We start from the raw sequence: 18,520 nt of genomic DNA, 5'->3' as shown, positions 1-18,520 counted from the left end.
AGGCAACGTCCCGTATGTCACCATCAAGGCCATCATTCTGGATCATCTCGGGCTAGACGCTAAGGCATACAGGGTCCGCTTTAGAAAGGAAAGAGGAAGGCCAGGCGAGAATCCCAAGACCCTGTTCTTCCGCCCAAAAATGGCTGCGGACAAGTGGTTAGCGCCGGCCTCCAGCACCAAGGAGGAAATCATGGACAAGGTTTACCTGGAGCAGTATCTGGAGGCGCTGCCCTTCAATACGCAAAAGTGGCTTCGACAGCAGCCCCACTTGTCCATCGTCCAAGCTGTCGAGATGGCGACTTCTTACGCTCGAGCGCAACCACGCGCCACTCCGTGGGAAACCGAGAGAACGCCCCGAACAATCCCGGTGACAGAGGAGAGGAAAGCCCGTCCACTCGGAGAAACCCTCCCGCCAAAGCCCTTCAGGCTGGAAGCCCTCTCCTTCAAAGGACCTCTGTGCTTCGAATGTGGGACTTGGGGGCACATCGCCCGATTATGTCCCCTCCGCCGGACCCCTGAAGAACCAATGGACGTGGGGTATGTCCCCAAATTGGTGATGTACACGGCTGAACTGGGGAGTTCGTTCTACGTAAGTGTGAGGGTGAATGGGAAAACGGTCCGGGCCCTCCTAGATTCGGGTTGCCGGCAGTCAGTGATACAAGGGGTATTTGTAGAGACTAACCAAGTGGTTCCCTAGTGAACATTAAGTGTGTGTGCATGGGGACACCAAACCGTATCCAGTAGCAATCCTATGCCTCGAGATCCCTAGGGGTGGTCAACATGTAGTGAAACTGGGTGTCTTAGAAACCTTGCCGGAGGAACTGATCATAGGGACAGATAATCCCGAGTTCCCTACGTGACCCTCCCTCTACACATGGGGGTCAAGCATGCCCGGCTTATATTACACCAGAACCGTGGGTGGGGGATAAAAACTTTAGGTTCGCCCAAGCTAACGATCGCTCCCTCTATAATGCCTGGGAACAGGCTCACTACTCTCAAGGAGACCCCACCCCCAAATATCCACGATTTACCATTAATGTGGGATTGTTGTATAGACAAGGGAACGAGGACGAGCCCCTACAGCTGCTGGTACCCAACCCCTTTAGGGAACAAATAATGTTCTATTCACATTCCCATCTCCTTGCAGGTCATATAGGGAGTGTAAAGACAACCCAGAACGTCCTACGACAATTCTATTGGCCTGGTATATATAAAGACATCAAACTTCATTGTTCCTCCTGTGAGGTCTGCAAGAAGAAGAACATTCACCGACCCCCTCCAGTCCCGTTACAACCTCTCCCCATCATAGGGACCCCCTTTGAGCGGGTCGGCATGGACTTGATAGGACCCCTACCCAAAACCAAAAGGGGGAACCAATACGCATTGGTCATAGTGGACTATGCCACCCGCTTTCCAGAAGCCATTCCCTTGCGCAACCCCACCTCCCGAGTAATCGCCAACAAAATGATCGAATTGTTCTCCCGCGTTGGTTTCCCAAAGGAAATTTTAACGGATCAGGGCTCCCCGTTCATGTCACGTCTAATGAAGGAAGTATGTCAACTCGTGGACCTCCGTCCAATAAGAACATCCGTCTACCACCCCCAAACGGATGGCCTATTCGAACGATACAATGGGACCCTCAAGACCATGATGAAGAAGATGCTTGCAGTGAGTGGGAGGGAATGGGACGCTGTACTACCTTTGGCGTTGTACGTAATACGAGGACAAACTCAAAGCAGCCCGGGATGTTCAGCTTTTGAGATGCTCTACGGTCGACAACCCCGCACGCTGCTCGAGATGACCAAAGAGGCGTGGGAGAAAGATACGGGAGAAAGCCACGGAGTACTAGAGTATACACAAGACCTGAAAAACAAGTTAGGAAAGCTACGAGAGCTGGCCTACGTCCACCTAGCCCAAAGCTAAACACGTCAGAAAAACCGTTATGACAAAGGAAAAGAATGGAGAAAATTGGTGATAAACGACTGGGCTTTGGTGTTGTTACCTTCGGCGACCCGACGATTTCTAACAGAGTGGATGGGACCGTATAAAGTAACAGCTACCATAGGGAAAACCAGTTACAAATTACAAATATCCCCTAGGAAAACACAGGTTTACCATATCAATCTGCTAAAAAAATGGATCGGCCCACCACCCAAAAACGTACACCTCTCGATACCGCCAACCGGTCCTACGGATTCTACGTTGGGGAATCTGAACATAAACGACGACCTTACCCTACAAAAGAAGAAGAGCCTACACGAGACCCTGGCCCCTTATGACGGTTTGTTTTCGGATGTGCCAGGGAAAACAACAGTAATAGAACACCGAATCGACACCCCTCCCGGGGCAGTCGTGAAGAAACGACCTTACCGGATTCCTGCCGCCAAACGACCAGCAATACAGAGGGAGGTCCGGGAAATGCTATGACTTGGGATCATAAGGCCCTCTCGGAGTGAATGGTCCTCGCCGATAGTGATGGTCCCAAAACCCGATGGAAGTACGCGGTTTTGTATGGACTTCCGGGCCTTAAACCAACTATCATCATTCGATGCATACCCCATTCCCCGGGTTGACGAACTCATCGAGCAACTGGGAGAAGCCAAATATATCAGTACCTTGGACCTGACCAAAGGGTACTGGCAGGTACCGTTGCGGGAAGAAGACCGCAAGAAAACAGCATTTTCAACCCCCGATGGGTTGTTTGAATTCAATGTCTTACCATTCGGACTACATGGAGCCCCCGCGACATTCCAAAGGCTAATTAATGAAACACTACGGGAATACCCCTCCTTCACCTCGGCGTACCTCGACGACATCATAATCTTCAGTACCAGCTGGGAGAAGCACCTCTTACACCTTTGCTTGGTACTCCAAGCCTTACAGAAAGCTGGGTTACACATAAATGCCAAAAAGTCCAGAGTGGGCTATCAGAAAGTGAAATATTTGGGATACGTCCTGGGCCACGGGGTCATTGAACCGCAGATCGAGAAGGTTAGAGCTATTTCCGAGACCCCTTTTCCCTCCAACAGAAAAGAAATGAGAGCCTTTCTAGGGTTGATAGGCTACTATAGAAGATTCATCCCCTCATTTTCCGAAATAGCCGCCCCTTTAAAAGACACCCTAAAAAAACAGCACGACTCCCAAAATTTCCGTTCCCCGTCTCCAGCGATGTGGAAAGCCTTTAAAACGCTGAAAGGGACCATTACCACGAACCCGGTCTTGGAATCCCCTGACTATAATAGGCCGTTCATCCTCCATACTGATGCTTCGGATTATGGGGTGGGGCGGTGTTATCGCAAAGGTCAGAAGAAGGGATCGAGCACCCCATACTGTATATCAGTAGAAAACTGTTCCCTAGGGAAGTAAAATACCCCACAATAGAAAAAGTGTTTAGCCATCAAATGGGCTGTGGACAAGTGAAGATATTATCTGGAGGGTCACCCATTCACCCTATACACGGACCACGCCCCCTTACAGTCGATGAGCCGGAACATGTCAAACAATCCCCGAGTCTTACGCTGGTTTTTAGCCCTACAACCCTTTTCATTTACCGTACACCACCGGAAGGGTGTTGAACGGTAGTGCAGACTTTCTCTCACGACACCCTCTCCCTGATCGGGAGATTCCAGGGGGGGGGTGGTGTGTGACAAGGGGCACGACCACGACCGAGACAACAGCCACCCAGTGCGAACTGACCGCATGTACAACTCCATTTCCCCTCTTTACCTCCAGCACCCTGAAGCTTGGGACAGAGAGGCGGACTTCAGAAGCATGGGAGGGCAGGAGGAGCACTGTTACTTTAACTGGAACGAACTCGACTCCGACCACGCCCCCATCGATGACGACGCGGATGGAAAGAGGACATATCCCGGAAGCCGAGTAGAGAAGGTGTGTGCGAGGACGAGCGAGGAGCGGAACGAGACGGGAGAGAGTCGAGAGGAGAATCCGGAGAGAGAGAGGGAGGACGAGATCGCCAGACACCGATCATCGCTACCGACAGCGGAGCCAGGAGGCCAACGACCCGGTGATTCGCCCCGCCACGTTTCTGGAGAAGCGTGGCACCAGCAGGTACGGGCTCGTATCGCGGGTTGGGCGGGACGTCAGAACTTACCTAAAACCTAGGAGACGTACTCCCCAGTACCCTTCCCTCACGCACCTGACACATAGGATAGTATACAGAGCACGGTGTGATTCCTCCACTCCCTGGCCCCTCACATGTGACCAAGTTTGAGCACTGGACTGACCCACATCTCCCTTCTATCCTTTTCACATCATCGATTGGACCGGAGAGCCGACCCCTTCCCCGGAGAACACGGCACCCTGGACTGAAGCAGGAGAGGAAAGACGTCTACGATCCAACGGGCAGCCCCTGACCAAGACGAGGAGACCCCTCTACCCTTCTACCGCACTACGACCTACAAGAAAAGAGCATACTGAACAATAAAAACTCAGTTAGCCCACTATTCCGCCTCCGAGTTTCCTTCTATCCCGCGACAGCTACACACAACTAAATAAAGATTACTGCCTGCCAACAGTTTTTTCTAAAGAGACGCAACTCTTTTCCCTAATGTGTCTAGCAACTTAGATTCTTTGTCTGGTGGAGGGGCCTCACCTGTAGTTTGTGAAATTGCCCGTTTGCGAGCATTTGCTACTACCAATGAATCCAGAGGGAGTTGACCTTTAATATAAGCTGGATCGCTTGGAGCTGGCTTGTATTTTTTCTCAATTCTAGGATTAAGAACCCTAGCCCTAACAGGGTCTTTAAAAACCTCAGGGGCATGTTTAATCATCCCTTTGAGCATAGGGAGAGTGTTTGTTGTCTTTTGAGGCTGAGCGAAAATAGTCCTCCTCTAGAGGGTCTGAATGTAGTTGGACCCCATGGTATTGTGCAGCTCTATTTATTAGTTGCTCAAACCCTATACTATCGTCTGGAGGGGATGGTCTGGAGGGATATGAATCTGGCTCGGGTACATCTGGGACATCATAATTGTCCCAAGGGTCCTGAGGTGCGATACTGTGGATGTCATCATCAGTATCTGTATTATGTGATGAGTGTATGTCATCATCACCCCTTATATCTTCATCCTCCTCTTGTGGTGAAAAAGCAGGCACTGGAGAGTGTGCTGGAGAATTTTCTGAAAGGCGACGTGTTCTGCTTACATACAAGTCCTCGCCCTGACCACGTATAATCTAGTTCCACCTCTCCATTTCCCATAAACAGTGCACCCACTGTGAAAGCAGCTCAGACGCTGCCTTCTCAAACTACGGCAGAGTGGTGTCACGTACTGCACGTTCATTACAAACTGAACTACAGTACTGGAGAATGTACCCTCTGTAAACTCTCCCAACTTTACAGTGACAACAGCAACCTCTGGCGTGTCATGAACATTGACCACAATGAATAATTTGACTATCGTCCTGAAAACCGTCATGTAACACGTTTATCCTCCATAGTTACTAGAAAGCAAGCAATAAAACCATCACTCATTAACACATCAAGACTAATCTTAAAACAAGCGCAAACTGCGGCGGGATGGGTGGGTGGGCGGCCGGAACAGAGACTTAACACGGACAACGGGAGGAGGCGGGAAGAAAGAAAACCTGGATGGACGGCGCTCAGAGATGGCAGCAGAACTCAGAACACAAACAGGAAAGTTACTTAACAAGCCGAGGCAAAAGAAAAAGCAGTGCGCGGGCCAAAACACATGGTCCATATCAAAAGGATCCATGTAGCAGCGGCAGTCCACCGGTCGGGAGCGAAACAGCCACAGGGCGGGAAAAAAACAGCCACAAGGCGGGACAAATGTACTCTATTCACAAACAAAAACTATGGAATTTATAAAGGCGGACCAAGCAATGAAAAGTGGTGGGTGTGTGGTGGAGGTGTTCAAACTCCATAGAGGGATTACAGCATATCGCGCAGAGCAGTGCATGCGCGCCGTCTCTAGGCTCGACCTAAAAATTAAGGCTAATTTAAGGTTACAAGTGGGTGGAAGTTAAGCAAAAAGTAATACCTTTACTTGTGAATTTCATGTTTTTTTAGGTTATGGGCCTAAGATAATTATCTCACCATTCTTTGGTGATCACTTGTTTGAACTTAGCCCACAGACCGAATCCTTTTTTGACAAAATATATTTCCAAGATGGTAACTGTAAAATTGAAGGTCTATATGGTCTAGTTTGTCAGCACAAGCAAAAACATAAAATCTTGGACCGATCAACTGAAATTAAGGCAATATCATCGATTGTCAGTCACATGAAGACACTCACGAGGATTTGCTGCTATTAGTTATGTCTTTTATACAGCAGAGGCTCTACACACACCCAACTCAGGTTCTAAAATAATAAGTATTTTTTATGCACTGGTTTTCCAAAATGTGCCATCTCATTATGAGAGAGCGTAATGTGTGGGAGGAGTTTATTAGAGCACATCTCTTTGAGTCACCTTTACTGGGGAGCAGGCTTTTGTTTCTGAACATTCTTTAGGTCAAGCAAACAAAGCCAAAGTACTAAACAGGAGCAATATATATCATACAAAAGAAACAGGTTATGAATGAATCCTTATAAATTGGATACTCCTCGGCTAAATAGGGCCATATGGCTTCACTGGGTCCCCCAATTGCCTCTTTAGCCATTAAACCATGCATAGGCTTTTGGACCCCACTTGTTACCCATTCACAATTTGATATTGTCAAAATAGGCAATATCCAACAAGACTAAATCTAAACTCTGTGATAGCAAAGTTGTCAACAGCAGTAACATTTACTCTTGCCACAAGAAGAAGTAGGTGGGGAAAACGCAGCACATGCTATGATGTTCCAAGTTGGCATTGCCAGCCTGCAAATGGTCTTGTTAACATCGCCAGTGGGAATGAACACCAATCTCATGTGTACAATCAGCAAAATAAACCACTAGCAAACACCTTCAATGAGATGGAAAGACCGTGCAGAGCACAGAACAAAAACAAATAATTTCTGGAGCCAAGTCAGACACAAGACAAAACAATTGGAAAGGATTCCTAAATTTTCAAGATGGCTTCGAACATCTAATGACTCTTTAATGGTCAGGCCATCATTCAGACCTGGTAGGCTGTGATGCAAAAGTATCTTACCAGCGTGGAGAAGGTGTGTGTTGGCAACAGCTCCATTACTTTGGCCACAACTTCTAAACTTTGGCGTAGATATCGCTGCCATTCTGTTTGCTGCTGTGAAAAATAAACAGAAGATAGATCTCCACAATCTGTTTCTGTGACAAACGCCTGCAAGAAACATCCATTCAAGTTCTGAAATAAACATTCTATTTATGTGAAACAAATAAGTACTTTAACAATCTGTGAGCCTGAGCTCGCAGGCATGGCACTGCCTCTCACCTTGTACGTTTATGGAAGATCTGCACTTGTGTCGACATGATCTTGTGTAATAAGAAATCTGTACTAGCTGATTGGTTGAACTGTACTAATATAAATCTAGTGGGACTGGAAGCTGCCACTCACCAACATGCCTTCAGCTGATCAGAAAGGCCTCTTGCATATTATGCTAATGAACTGTGAACTGGGTGTGAAAGCAAGCCTATTTCACAGGAGCCCTTTGGAGCAGAAAGTGATGTCTTACTTGTGTTATACAGTACCATTGTTTAAGTATAACTTGTGTTATGCTGTAAAACTTGTCTAGGTTTGGTTTTACTGTAAACGTTGGTGGGTAGTAAGCTCCAACTCATCTGCGCCTATATACTTTGTGTTTCTGTAAGCTGTGACTGACATGTGCTACTATTACAGGGCAGAAAACTCACTCTTCCTCTGTAACCACATTAGAAAATACACCTTGATGATTTGCTTGTTGGACCTATGTGACGGGCAACCTTATTACACCACAAACAACTGTAATATAGTTGAATAACTTTTCAAAATTTCTTCACCCGTAAAAAGATTCCTTACATCGTCATCTAGGGTCTCGTCATCAAGCTCCTCCAGCTGGGACTGGTTATACCTGAACTGAATTCGGTTCAACACTTCTGTCAGTAACAAAACCAGCGCATCTTCATACCTAAGACAAGACAAGAAGTGAAAGTGGCGAAAGAGCAAACATCAGTACATGTGCAAGGAACAGAGACCTGCCTTAACTAGTTTTACATCAATGTCCCAGTAATGCCTTTCCCATTCAGGCTGCTCTCTCTTGTCTAGACATCACCACACATTATGCAGATGGACGAGTATTACATATATTCTAGGTAAATGTGTCCTCATTATGTGCTTGGCACAAGCCGGGAAAGAGGAAATGTTTGCACTGTCATAGTTCGTGCTTGTTAATAGGCCTACTTTTCTTGAAAACCAAGTCAGTTACAGTCAGCTTTAAGGATGGATTACAAAGCAACTCAGGGTGCTAACATTTGTGGGACATATTCGTGTTTTGTACAGATGTCCCATGACCAATCCATATAAAAACACTGTTAGTGGAGGACAAAGCCATCAGCCCTAATTCAGAATGTGTCAGAGTTTCTAACAGCACAATGGTGGGCACTTTAAGGCCTACACAAAATTGTTTTTTTGAAGTTAACAAAAAAGATTAACTGCCTAAACAGAGCCACAGGACACATAAATCATTAATGGAGAATCATACTTTCAATAATGTTCATTCTCCCAATAACAAGGGGCATCCCTCTAGTGGCCTGCCGTTTAAAGTACGAGCATTACATCTATTCTCGTTCTTAACAGTGACCCTATTAACGAGAGAAGTTTCTATAGAATATAGGCGCCCCTTAGCAGCACCCGAGTATCCTGCTATGTTTATTTTAGTTTATTCTTTCTTTTAGTTCACGGGGGAGGGAAGTGACACAGGGAGAGGGTGTTGTTGGGGGAGGGCATATGAGATATTTGGGTCTTGTACCTGGTAGTACATTGCTATGAATTTGTGTAATGGTGTACCACAAGAGACGGAGGAATGCTGAATACTGATATAGCTTTTGGTCGTCTTTTTATGGTCTCCTGAAGGTAGTGCTGTCTATTGTGCTATAAAACTCAAAATGATGTTGAACAAAAAAAGAGAGGCTTACTGAGTTGAGGAATGCCTATCTTTAAGTGTGAAATAACATCTCATGCTCTTCTGAGATTTCAAAAGTATACGTTTTTAACTTGTCGGGGTCTTTTTGTGCCACTAACCTACACTCTAGGCCTATACGCAATATAATTTTAAACTTCACAGATACTAATGCGCTAGAAAATTATGGTATCCCCAGTCTTTGGTATTCGCTCATTACTTTCAAGTACATTGAACACAAGTTCCCCATACATGGTGATACCAGCCTTTGCAGTATTGGTTTCTGAGAGAAAGTACTAGGCATAAAAGAAGGAAATAACGCAAGTGCTATGAAGGCAGCAGCATGCAGGGGAAGTGGGAGGAGGGAGAAATAGTACATCTATCATGTTGGGAGCAACGGAAGGTCACAGATTACCTTGAATCAAAATGTACTTGGTCCCTGCTATACCGCAATGATCAGAAATGACCTTTTGCCTGGAGTGGCCAATAAAAGAGGCTACACAGAAGAATGACGTGAAGCCATTAAATGGCTAGCAACAGGCGGGCTGCAAGCCGTTTTGTATACAATAGTGTCTTGCAAGCGAGGCGCATGCATTCACAGGGTCAACCCTTAAAATGACAACCTAATTAAGTAATACTATCACAAAACTTGCAGCATGACGTTGTGTAATTTGCACTTTTCTTGCCACATAGTTTGGTCAACCGTGCTGCATAATTTAGCGCTCCCCTGCCGCATAATTCCAGTGGCCCTGAGTATGCAGAAGGGAGCATGGCTAGGTTTCGGATCCTCTGAATTATGTATTAAGCAGGGCTCCATGAGTTATTATATACTGGAAGTTGACAGGGCTGCAAACCCCCTCAAATAGACAAAGATTAAAGATAAAAGCATCTCATGAACATGGACTGAAGGCTCTAACTCCAGGAAGGAGCAACGTTACCTTATAGTGGAAAACAAATTATGTTTATCGCTTTTGTGATGCAACTGCAGTGAATAACATTTTGAAATGAGCATTCATGACATTGATCAGCTATGAGACCCATAAACGGCAAACAGAATTACAGACAGCTACTTAAAAATATCAGAGTTGTTTTCCACTGAGGGGATACAAAATACATAACTGTGCTTTTCCTCTTCTCTATCAAGTCACTTGGAAGACCTGGGTTTATGCGCCCCTCCATGAGCAGCCTCCTGTAAGCTGATCCTAAGGAGTAGCTCTGCAGGACTGGGAAGTCACACATAAAATAATGTAGCTCAACCCAGTAGAAACTATCTCAGGCTAGGACACACTTAGCCTGTTCGTCGCACTTCCAGCAATTTTGTAACTCCTATAATGTTATAACTAAAGTAACACATCATGTCACCCTCAGCAAACAAGTCACCAATACTTGGCGTTCTAGCACCCTCTCCCTCCTACTCACAATATTCATCCTGCCACCATATACACTCTTGGTAATTTCCTCTCCGTGCAGATCAAACATTACTCTAATACTACATCACAATAACGGATTGTTTCGATGTGCATCTCCACAAGTTAACAGCATTCATATGCTTACTACATATTCAGGCTTGGTACAATTTTGGTAAGATATTATCAGGGTATTGAATAAAATGATAAATACAGTAAAAAAAAAACATAATCGGCCTACATATTTTAGGAGCAAAACTGAAGGTTTCATTTTGCATAGCGTCGTAGTGGAAAGAAAGATGGATTGCTCGGGTCTGGATGGGCAATCCACACATATTAATCATGTGTTGGAGTGATAGCTATGAAGCACCCCAATTAGAATTTCAGGTAGGAAAGGAGAGAGGAAGTTTGAAATGATACTTCGTAGTTCTAGACTGGTTTTTAATTTTGAATGTATAGTAACTGTATAAATGTTTACTATTTATCTTCAAGCCAACACTCTTATTTGCAATATGTATTTAAAGTATTGGATTATTATTATTTTGTGCTTGGCATTGCACTGTGGTGTAATAATTGCTGTACACTTGAAAGAGCCTTTAAACATTAATTAAAATAAGCCTTCCCTGAAGTCCTGCCAACCTCTGGCGTTACCAACCACTTCTCATCCAACGGATGTGCTCATTATTCTCAATAAGAGAGGGAAGAGCTGGTGCCCTGTGGACAAAGGCTCTCACTAAAACATGTTAGCAAGGATTTAAGCCTAATGTCAGCTATGCAGGAGTGCCCTCCCTCATTCCTTTGCCTCCCTCAAACTTGCAAATACCAATAGCTGTGGCGAAGTGACGACTATCATCCGTCATTCAACCACTTTGCCAGAGTCTCTCAAGACCTGAGAGTCGACAAGGGGAAAGATCAATAAAGCTGTGAGTGAAGTTTTTTTTTTTTTTTTAAACTGCGGTGTAGTAATAGCAGCCAATAACAGATTTTCAAACTGTTATTCATGCTAAATGCTTCCAACATGAATAGCATCTTTTTCAGCACAACAGTATGTGAAAGAGTACAACTTACGAGCAGACATTATAATGGACTGAGGAATCTTATACATGTCAGAAGCACTTTGTGGTTTACCTGGTGAGCACAGAATCTTTTTCGGCAAGACGACTCTTAATTTTATTAGTAAGATAATCCAGAAACTGGGACCATATGTCCAGGCAGGAGAAGTAACCTTCATGCGTGGGCTGGAAAGAGAAGACAACCAATAAGAAAACACCTGGGCGCAGGAAAAGTAGTTCCACAAAGAATAATTCCAGTACACATATAGGGACATAGTGGTCATTATCTCTCACCCCCAGTTCATAGGTTATCAAGCCCTTTGTCCAACATCAAACCAAACCATTCCTTTGGTTTGCCCTGGTAGACTACAGCAAATACTCCAACAAGCAGGGAACACATCTTTTGATAAGCACGAAACACCACATTAGGTTATTTTCCTTCTTACCAGCAACTTCATAACTAACTTCAGTTTATAATAGTCCAGCTATATTAAGGATTCACTGGATAGTGGGTCCTTCGGAAAGAAGTCTTTTTACATGACACGATGAATATTCAGGGCTTTCAAAATATTTTTCAGTTATAAATCTCACAATTAGTTTGAGAATCATCATAATAAACACAGCAGCTTTATATTGACCACCAGTATTCCTCATCTACTATTTCTCAGCATACTACATTATGTCTCCTTTTGTTATTGTTCACATACAAGTTCTCCAATGTCCACATTCAAAAGAAATGTCTTGTCTCCTACTTCTCATTCTCCCATAATAAATGTCAAGCAGCATAATGTTTATACAAAACCAAGGTCACAAGCTCTGGAATTCCTAGGCTCTCAAATATTTCAAAATATTAATTTGCAGACCTCCATGACACCCTATGACGAGACCAGATAGCTTACCAAAAGCTGTTAAATCAGACCTTTGCTTACTGCACAGTGCATGCATGTGTTTGCCAGACACTGCCAACATTCCAAACACCTATGCATCAACTGACGTGATATTTGGGTTGGGGTGAGGAAAGAAGGGTATTTATTAAAGGGAAACTTCTTAAGGGCCAACAGTAACAGTCTATGTAAATACATTTTTACCCTACTATTGCATCTTGTAGGAAAGTGGGTTTCTGTTGCAGTAACCCCCCCACTTTTTGACCGACTACTGATGCACTTTTTCTTGTGTGCCCTGGGTCCCTGCCAATCAGGTTCCCAGGGCATGTGTTCTTTCCCCAAAACTAACCCAATTGGCATCTGTAGCCACAGGCCAGCCTCTGGTAAATGGTACCACTGGTACCCAGGGCACTGTGGCGAGGGAAGAACTTTAAGGGCTGCAGCACTTACTGTGCCACCCTTAGAGGCCCTGTACCTTTTCACACACACACTGCCTTGGCAGGCTGCATGATTTGGTGCACAACAAAGTGAAGAGTCGACATGGGACACATTCCTGTGTGCCGTGCCTACAACCCACTGCCCTGGCATAGATCAGTCACCCCTCTAGCTGGTTGCCCTATGCCAATGGTGAGGGTAAAGGTGCATGAGCCCTATACCCCTACAGTGTCTAAGTCCATTCTTAGACATGGTAAGTGCAGTGCTGCCATTAAGAGTATGTGGTGCTGGGAGCTTGTTATTACGAACTCCACAGCACCATTATGGCTACAATGAAAACTGAGAAGTTTGGTATCAAACTTCTCAGCACATTAAACCCACACTGATGCCAGTGTGGGATTTAATGAAAAATGCACACAGAGGGCACCTTTGAGATGCCCCCTGAAAAACGACCAGCCTCTGGTGGGTTCCCTGACTGGTACACACCAGCCAGCCACCACGAGACATGCTTCTGGACCCCTCGGGTGGGAGCCCACGCTCCTTGAGCCCAGAAACAAAGCCTTTCCTGGGCGGTGGTGTTCACACCTGCCCCAGGCCAGAAAGAGCCATCTGTGGCAGGGGAGCTTCAAAGGCCTGGCAGCCTTTGTAATGTGACCCCCAGCCTCTCCTGCTATCAGGAGCAGGCCCCCTGTCTCCCCTCCTTTGCGGCGGGGAAAAACTAGCCAGCCCAGGAGGTGTGCCCACCTCTGCCGACTCCTCCCAGGTGGGGGGAGGTGAGGTGAAGCCCACTCTCCAGTGCTCGCTATCTTGCAGATAGCAGGCACTCCCCAATCAGGACTAGGGATTGTGCTCTCACCCCCATGTGGGGTGAGCACACCAAGGGTGTAGTCACCCTAAGGTCAGTAGCCCATTGGCTACTGACCTCAAGACCCCTAGAAACGCCCCCTAAATACAGTAGTTAGGGGGTAGCCCTGAACCAAGAAAGCAGATCCAGAAACGACAATAAAAGAAGATAAGAAGGACCGTGCAGAACTAACAAGAGGACGACACCCACTGACTTGGCTCCAGCCCTACATGCCTGTGTCCACTCGAACCTGCTCCTGCGAAATCCCGGTGTGTCCTGCAGCCAGCATCTCAAAATCCCTGGAGGACCTGCCTTCCTTCACTTCAAGGACTGAATCTCCCCTGAACACCGAACTTGTTCAAACTGCAGGTTCTGGTGCCAGCCAGACACCACAAATCCAGCCCACTCTGCACCCGCCAAACCTGGCCCGAGCTCGAATGGAAAAACACCACGAGGAGGTCACCCCGGCGATCCTGACCCCAGATCCGACGACCCCAGACCTGCCTCCAGCAGACGCCTGCAGCCTAAAACCAGAAGGCCCTCCTAACCACGACCAGGAGCTGGTAAGAAGACCTGACCCCAAAAGGCCCCCCTGCACCCGACGCCCCACGGCCTTGTGTGCCCAACCGACGGTTCTTAGCCAACCCTTAACTTCCCTTCTTACCTCTCCAAGTGGTGGTCGCACCCAGAAGTCCTTCGTCTCCCTGCCTGCAGCGCTTTTGCGAACCGGAGGTTCTCCATAGAAAACAGGGCGCCCGGCGTAGAAACAGCACTCTGCACCCGGCCGCCCCAGTGCCGCGGAGGGTGCAACTTTTGTGCTACTTTGTTTCCCCATTTGTCTGGACCTTAACCCAAGGAGCTTTGCTCTAATAACCCAGTGGCCTGCTTGCCAGAGGCCCCCTATCCCCCATTGGATAACAGTGGGCCTCAACACTGCACCCAGCCGCCCTAGTGCCGCTGAGGGTGCAACAACAGTGAATCACTGACCCTGGGGGACCCCCCCCCCCCCGAGTCTAACCCCAGAACCTTAACTTCCACAGTCTTTTACTTACCTGTGAACCGTTAACCTGTTTTCCTACCATAGGATAACATTGACACTTTTTCACCAAAAAGTTTTGAAGTGTGAAGTTTTGAAACCTAAACATTCTTTAAAAATCGCAGAAATAACCCAAACGTGTTTACTCACCTGTTTGCAGGAAACGTCCCAGTGCTTAATCTAGGTATCCAGCACGGAGTTAGAAAAGTAACGTAAAAAGTAACTTACCTGTAATTTACTGACAAAGCCTATTCATTTCAATGTACTGCATTTGCTAAGTATTGCAACCTACTGCATCCCCTGTAAATCAAACAAAGTACAATTTCTTTTGCATTTTTCAACTGTTCTATATCCAGTAACGCATTACTGAAAAGTATTCATTGCTTACCTGTACCAGGCTTGCTTGGTTCTACAAATAAACAGTATATTTTAATATAAAAACAATTGGACTAGAGTTCAGTTCTTGTGTGTGAATTAATTTGCTGACTGAGTGTGTAAATCAAATGCTTAACACTGTCCTCTGATACTGCCTTACTGCTCGACCAAGCTAACACTATTCGAGAGTAAGGTTTTATCTAACTTTAACCTCTACCTACCTCTGGGGACACTTGGACTCTATACACACTAAACCTCATTTTGGTGTATTATATATAGAGCCAGTTTCTTACACATCTGGATTAGTCATCAAATTGTATGTAGATCTGACATCAAATGTGAATGAAAAAGGAAGAAGTGAGAAAGCAGAATCAGGCAAGTTTAGAACACGGGGCAGAGCTGGTGCGACTCTTCCAGGCAAAATTTAGCATTTCTTAGAGGAAAAACTTGACAGGATGCCGGCAGAATGAAGGTAGGTTTACAGCCTTTGTTGCCTGAAAGGTACATGTATGAGAAAGCTTTTGCAGAGTATGCTTGGACACCAGATGGAGGTCAAGCCCCATGAATAGGACCAGTGTAGACACAAAATATAACCACATCCTAAAACCAACCAAAGCAGATGCCCAATTGGCATCAATGTTTTCAAAATCGCAAAGGTTTGGAAAGTGAGGCCATCTGGTTTTATCAATGTTGAAGTATAAAGTACACCTTACATTAAAGTTGTGTAGTGTTCCCAACCAATGAGGCCTAGGGACACAGAAAGGATTAACAATAGGGTAATATGATTCTAGTAGAACTGTTAAAATAATAGCAAGGCAAGTTCCGAGGAAAATCTAGTTTCCTTCAGTTGGAACACAGTGAAGAACAAGTTACTTACCTTAGGTAGGAAAATGCTACTTACCAGTATGCATCTGTTCTTGGCATGTACAGCTGCAGATTCACATACTGTGCATAGATCGCCATCTGGTGTTGGGCCCGGATGTTTGCACTTCTTTGTTGTATTGGAATAAGTCTTTGGAAGTCACAAGATAGGGGACTCCTCCTTTGGACAATAGTGCGCATGGGCATCAACTCCATCTTCAGATTGTTTTTTCGCCAAGAAGGGAAATGATGGGAGTTTTGTGAGAAACCGAAATAGATGTCCATGTATGTTGTATCTAATTAAGATAATATTGGAACAGATAAAGGTAGCTGGGAAGGTGGGTGGGCATGTGTGAAACTGAAGCTCTACATGCCAAGAACAGATGCATACTGGTAAGTAGCATTTTCCGTTCGAGGCATATGAGCTGCACATCACACATTGTGCATAGACTGCATAGCAGTACTCCTCCTTAGCGGCGACCACCAGTATCTGTTGCAGTAGTTTGAAATAGTGTTTTGAGTACAGCCTGGTCCACACTAGCTTGTTGCTTCGCCTGCACATCTACACAATAGTGTTTTGTGAATGTGTGCAGGGTAGACTATGTAGCCGCTTTGCAGATATCATCTAAGGATTGTTCCCTAAAAAGGTCATTGAAGCCCCTATTTTACGGGTAGAGTAGGCTTTAGGGGGAATAGACAGTGTACGTTTTGCTTTGTGATAGCAAATTTGTATATATTTGACAATCCACCTTGAAATCCCAGACTTTGAAATGGGATTGCCTTTATGTGGTGGTGAGAAGGTGTAAGAAAGTGGCTCTGTATATACTGTCCCCAAATGGGTACAGGGTGTACAGAGTCCACAGTCCCCAGAGGTTTGGCAGAGGCTAAAGTTAGATATAACCTTACTCTCTAGAGTGGTAGCTTGGTCGAGCAGTAAGGCAGTATCAGAGGACAGTGTAAAGCGTTTGTTGTACACACTCAGTCAGCAAATGGGCTCACACACTCAAGAACTGAACTCTAGGCCTATGGTTTATATAAAAAAAATATATGCTTGTTTTATTTTAGAACCAACAATAGGTATTGAAATATACTTTCTCAGAATGAGAGGCTTTAGTTAAATACTTTTGCAATATGCAATTGACTTTTGTAGACAATAGTTACAGGTTGTTGCAATAGGCAACACAATTTCAAACACAATAATACATTGAGCTCAATGTGGGATTTTAAGTTACTGTTATGATTTTTAGGCAATATTTTGCTAATTTTAAAAGTTGACACTTCGAAGTAATTTCATAGAAAACAGTCAATGATTCCCTATGGGAGAAAATTCAAGTTACAGGTAAAGTACTCTCTAAAGTGGTAGCTTGGTCGAGCAGTAAGGCAGTATCAGAGGACAGTGTAAAGCATTTGTTGTACACACTCAGTCATCAAATGGTTTCACACACTCAAGAATTGAACTCTAGGCCAATGGATTGTATATAAAAATATATAGTTTTATTTTAGAACCACAAGTAGGTATCAAAATATACGTTCTCGGAATGAGATGGTTTAGTTAAATACTTTCAATAGGCAATAGACTTTTGAATACAGTGGTTACAGTTGTTGCATGTAGGCAACACAATTCAAACACAATTATAATAATATTGAGCTCAATGGGAATTTTAGTAAATGCAATGAATTACTTTTTGGATTACTTTTCTAACCACAGGACTGGATCCTAGATTCAGTCCTGGACATTTCCTGGAAACAGGTGAGTAAATGTGTTTTAGTTAAGGGTATGATTAAGGAATATTATTATATTTCAAAAGTTGACACTTTTTCACATAGAATCACCAATGTTATCCTATGGGAGTAAATTCACTTAACAGGTAAGTAGGGTTATCGTTACTTTTTCTTACTCAGTGCTGGATCCTGGATTCAGCACTGGTGCATCTCCTGCAAACAGTTGAAAGAAATCGTTATTGTTATACAGGCGATTTTTAAGGAATATTTGTTGGTTTCAAAAATCGACACTTAGAAGAAGTTATCCTATGGAGGAAAATCAAGTTATTGGTAAGTACGATTGTAATTACTTTTCAGGGTCGGTGCTGGGCATCAAGATCCAGCACTGGAATCTCTCCTGATAACAGGTGCGTAATTTTGTTTTCGTTGTTCGGCTGATTTTTAGTGAATATTTTAAAGTTTCAAAACTCGACACTTAGAAGAATTTCCAAGTGAAACCAGTCAATGTTACTATGAGAAAGTGGCTCTGTATATACTGTTACCAAATAGGTACAGTGTGCACAGAGCCCACAGTCCCCAGAGGTTTGGCAGAGGTTAAAGTTAGATATAACCTTACTCTCTAAAGTGGTAGCTTGGTCGAGCAGTAAGGCAGTATCAGAGGACAGTGTAAAGCGTTTGTTGTACACACTCAGTCAGCAAATGGGCTCACACACTCAAGAACTGAACTCTAGGCCTATGGTTTATATAAAAAAAATATATGCTTGTTTTATTTTAGAACCAACAATAGGTAATAAAATATACTTTCTCAGAATGAGAGGCTTTAGTTAAATACTTTTGCAATATGCAATTGACTTTTGTAGACAATAGTTACAGG

The 18,520-nt window shown here is 44.7% G+C and overlaps 1 protein-coding gene across 2 annotated transcripts in view; it reads right to left on the bottom strand.

Annotated features, from left to right (window-relative positions):
• XPO6 (exportin 6) overlaps positions 1–18,520 on the bottom strand; it is a 626,381-nt gene that overhangs the window by 269,779 nt on the left and 338,082 nt on the right. The window contains exons 9-11 of one of the 2 annotated variants that reach the window (XM_085628383.1): positions 11,566–11,675; positions 7,933–8,041; positions 7,111–7,203 (exon numbers count right to left, since the gene is read on the bottom strand). In XM_085628383.1, coding sequence (XP_085484509.1) covers positions 7,111–7,203; positions 7,933–8,041; positions 11,566–11,675 — 312 coding nt within the window. The remainder of the gene's footprint in view (positions 1–7,110; positions 7,204–7,932; positions 8,042–11,565; positions 11,676–18,520) is intronic. The other variant, XM_085628384.1, reaches the window with a different exon arrangement.

The sequence above is a fragment of the Triturus cristatus genome, chromosome 10, assembly GCF_964204655.1.
Source record: "Triturus cristatus chromosome 10, aTriCri1.1, whole genome shotgun sequence".
Lineage (NCBI taxonomy): Eukaryota > Metazoa > Chordata > Amphibia > Caudata > Salamandridae > Triturus > Triturus cristatus.
The sequence above is the reverse complement of the archived record's forward strand: the minus strand, read 5'-3'. Positions and strand labels throughout refer to the sequence as shown.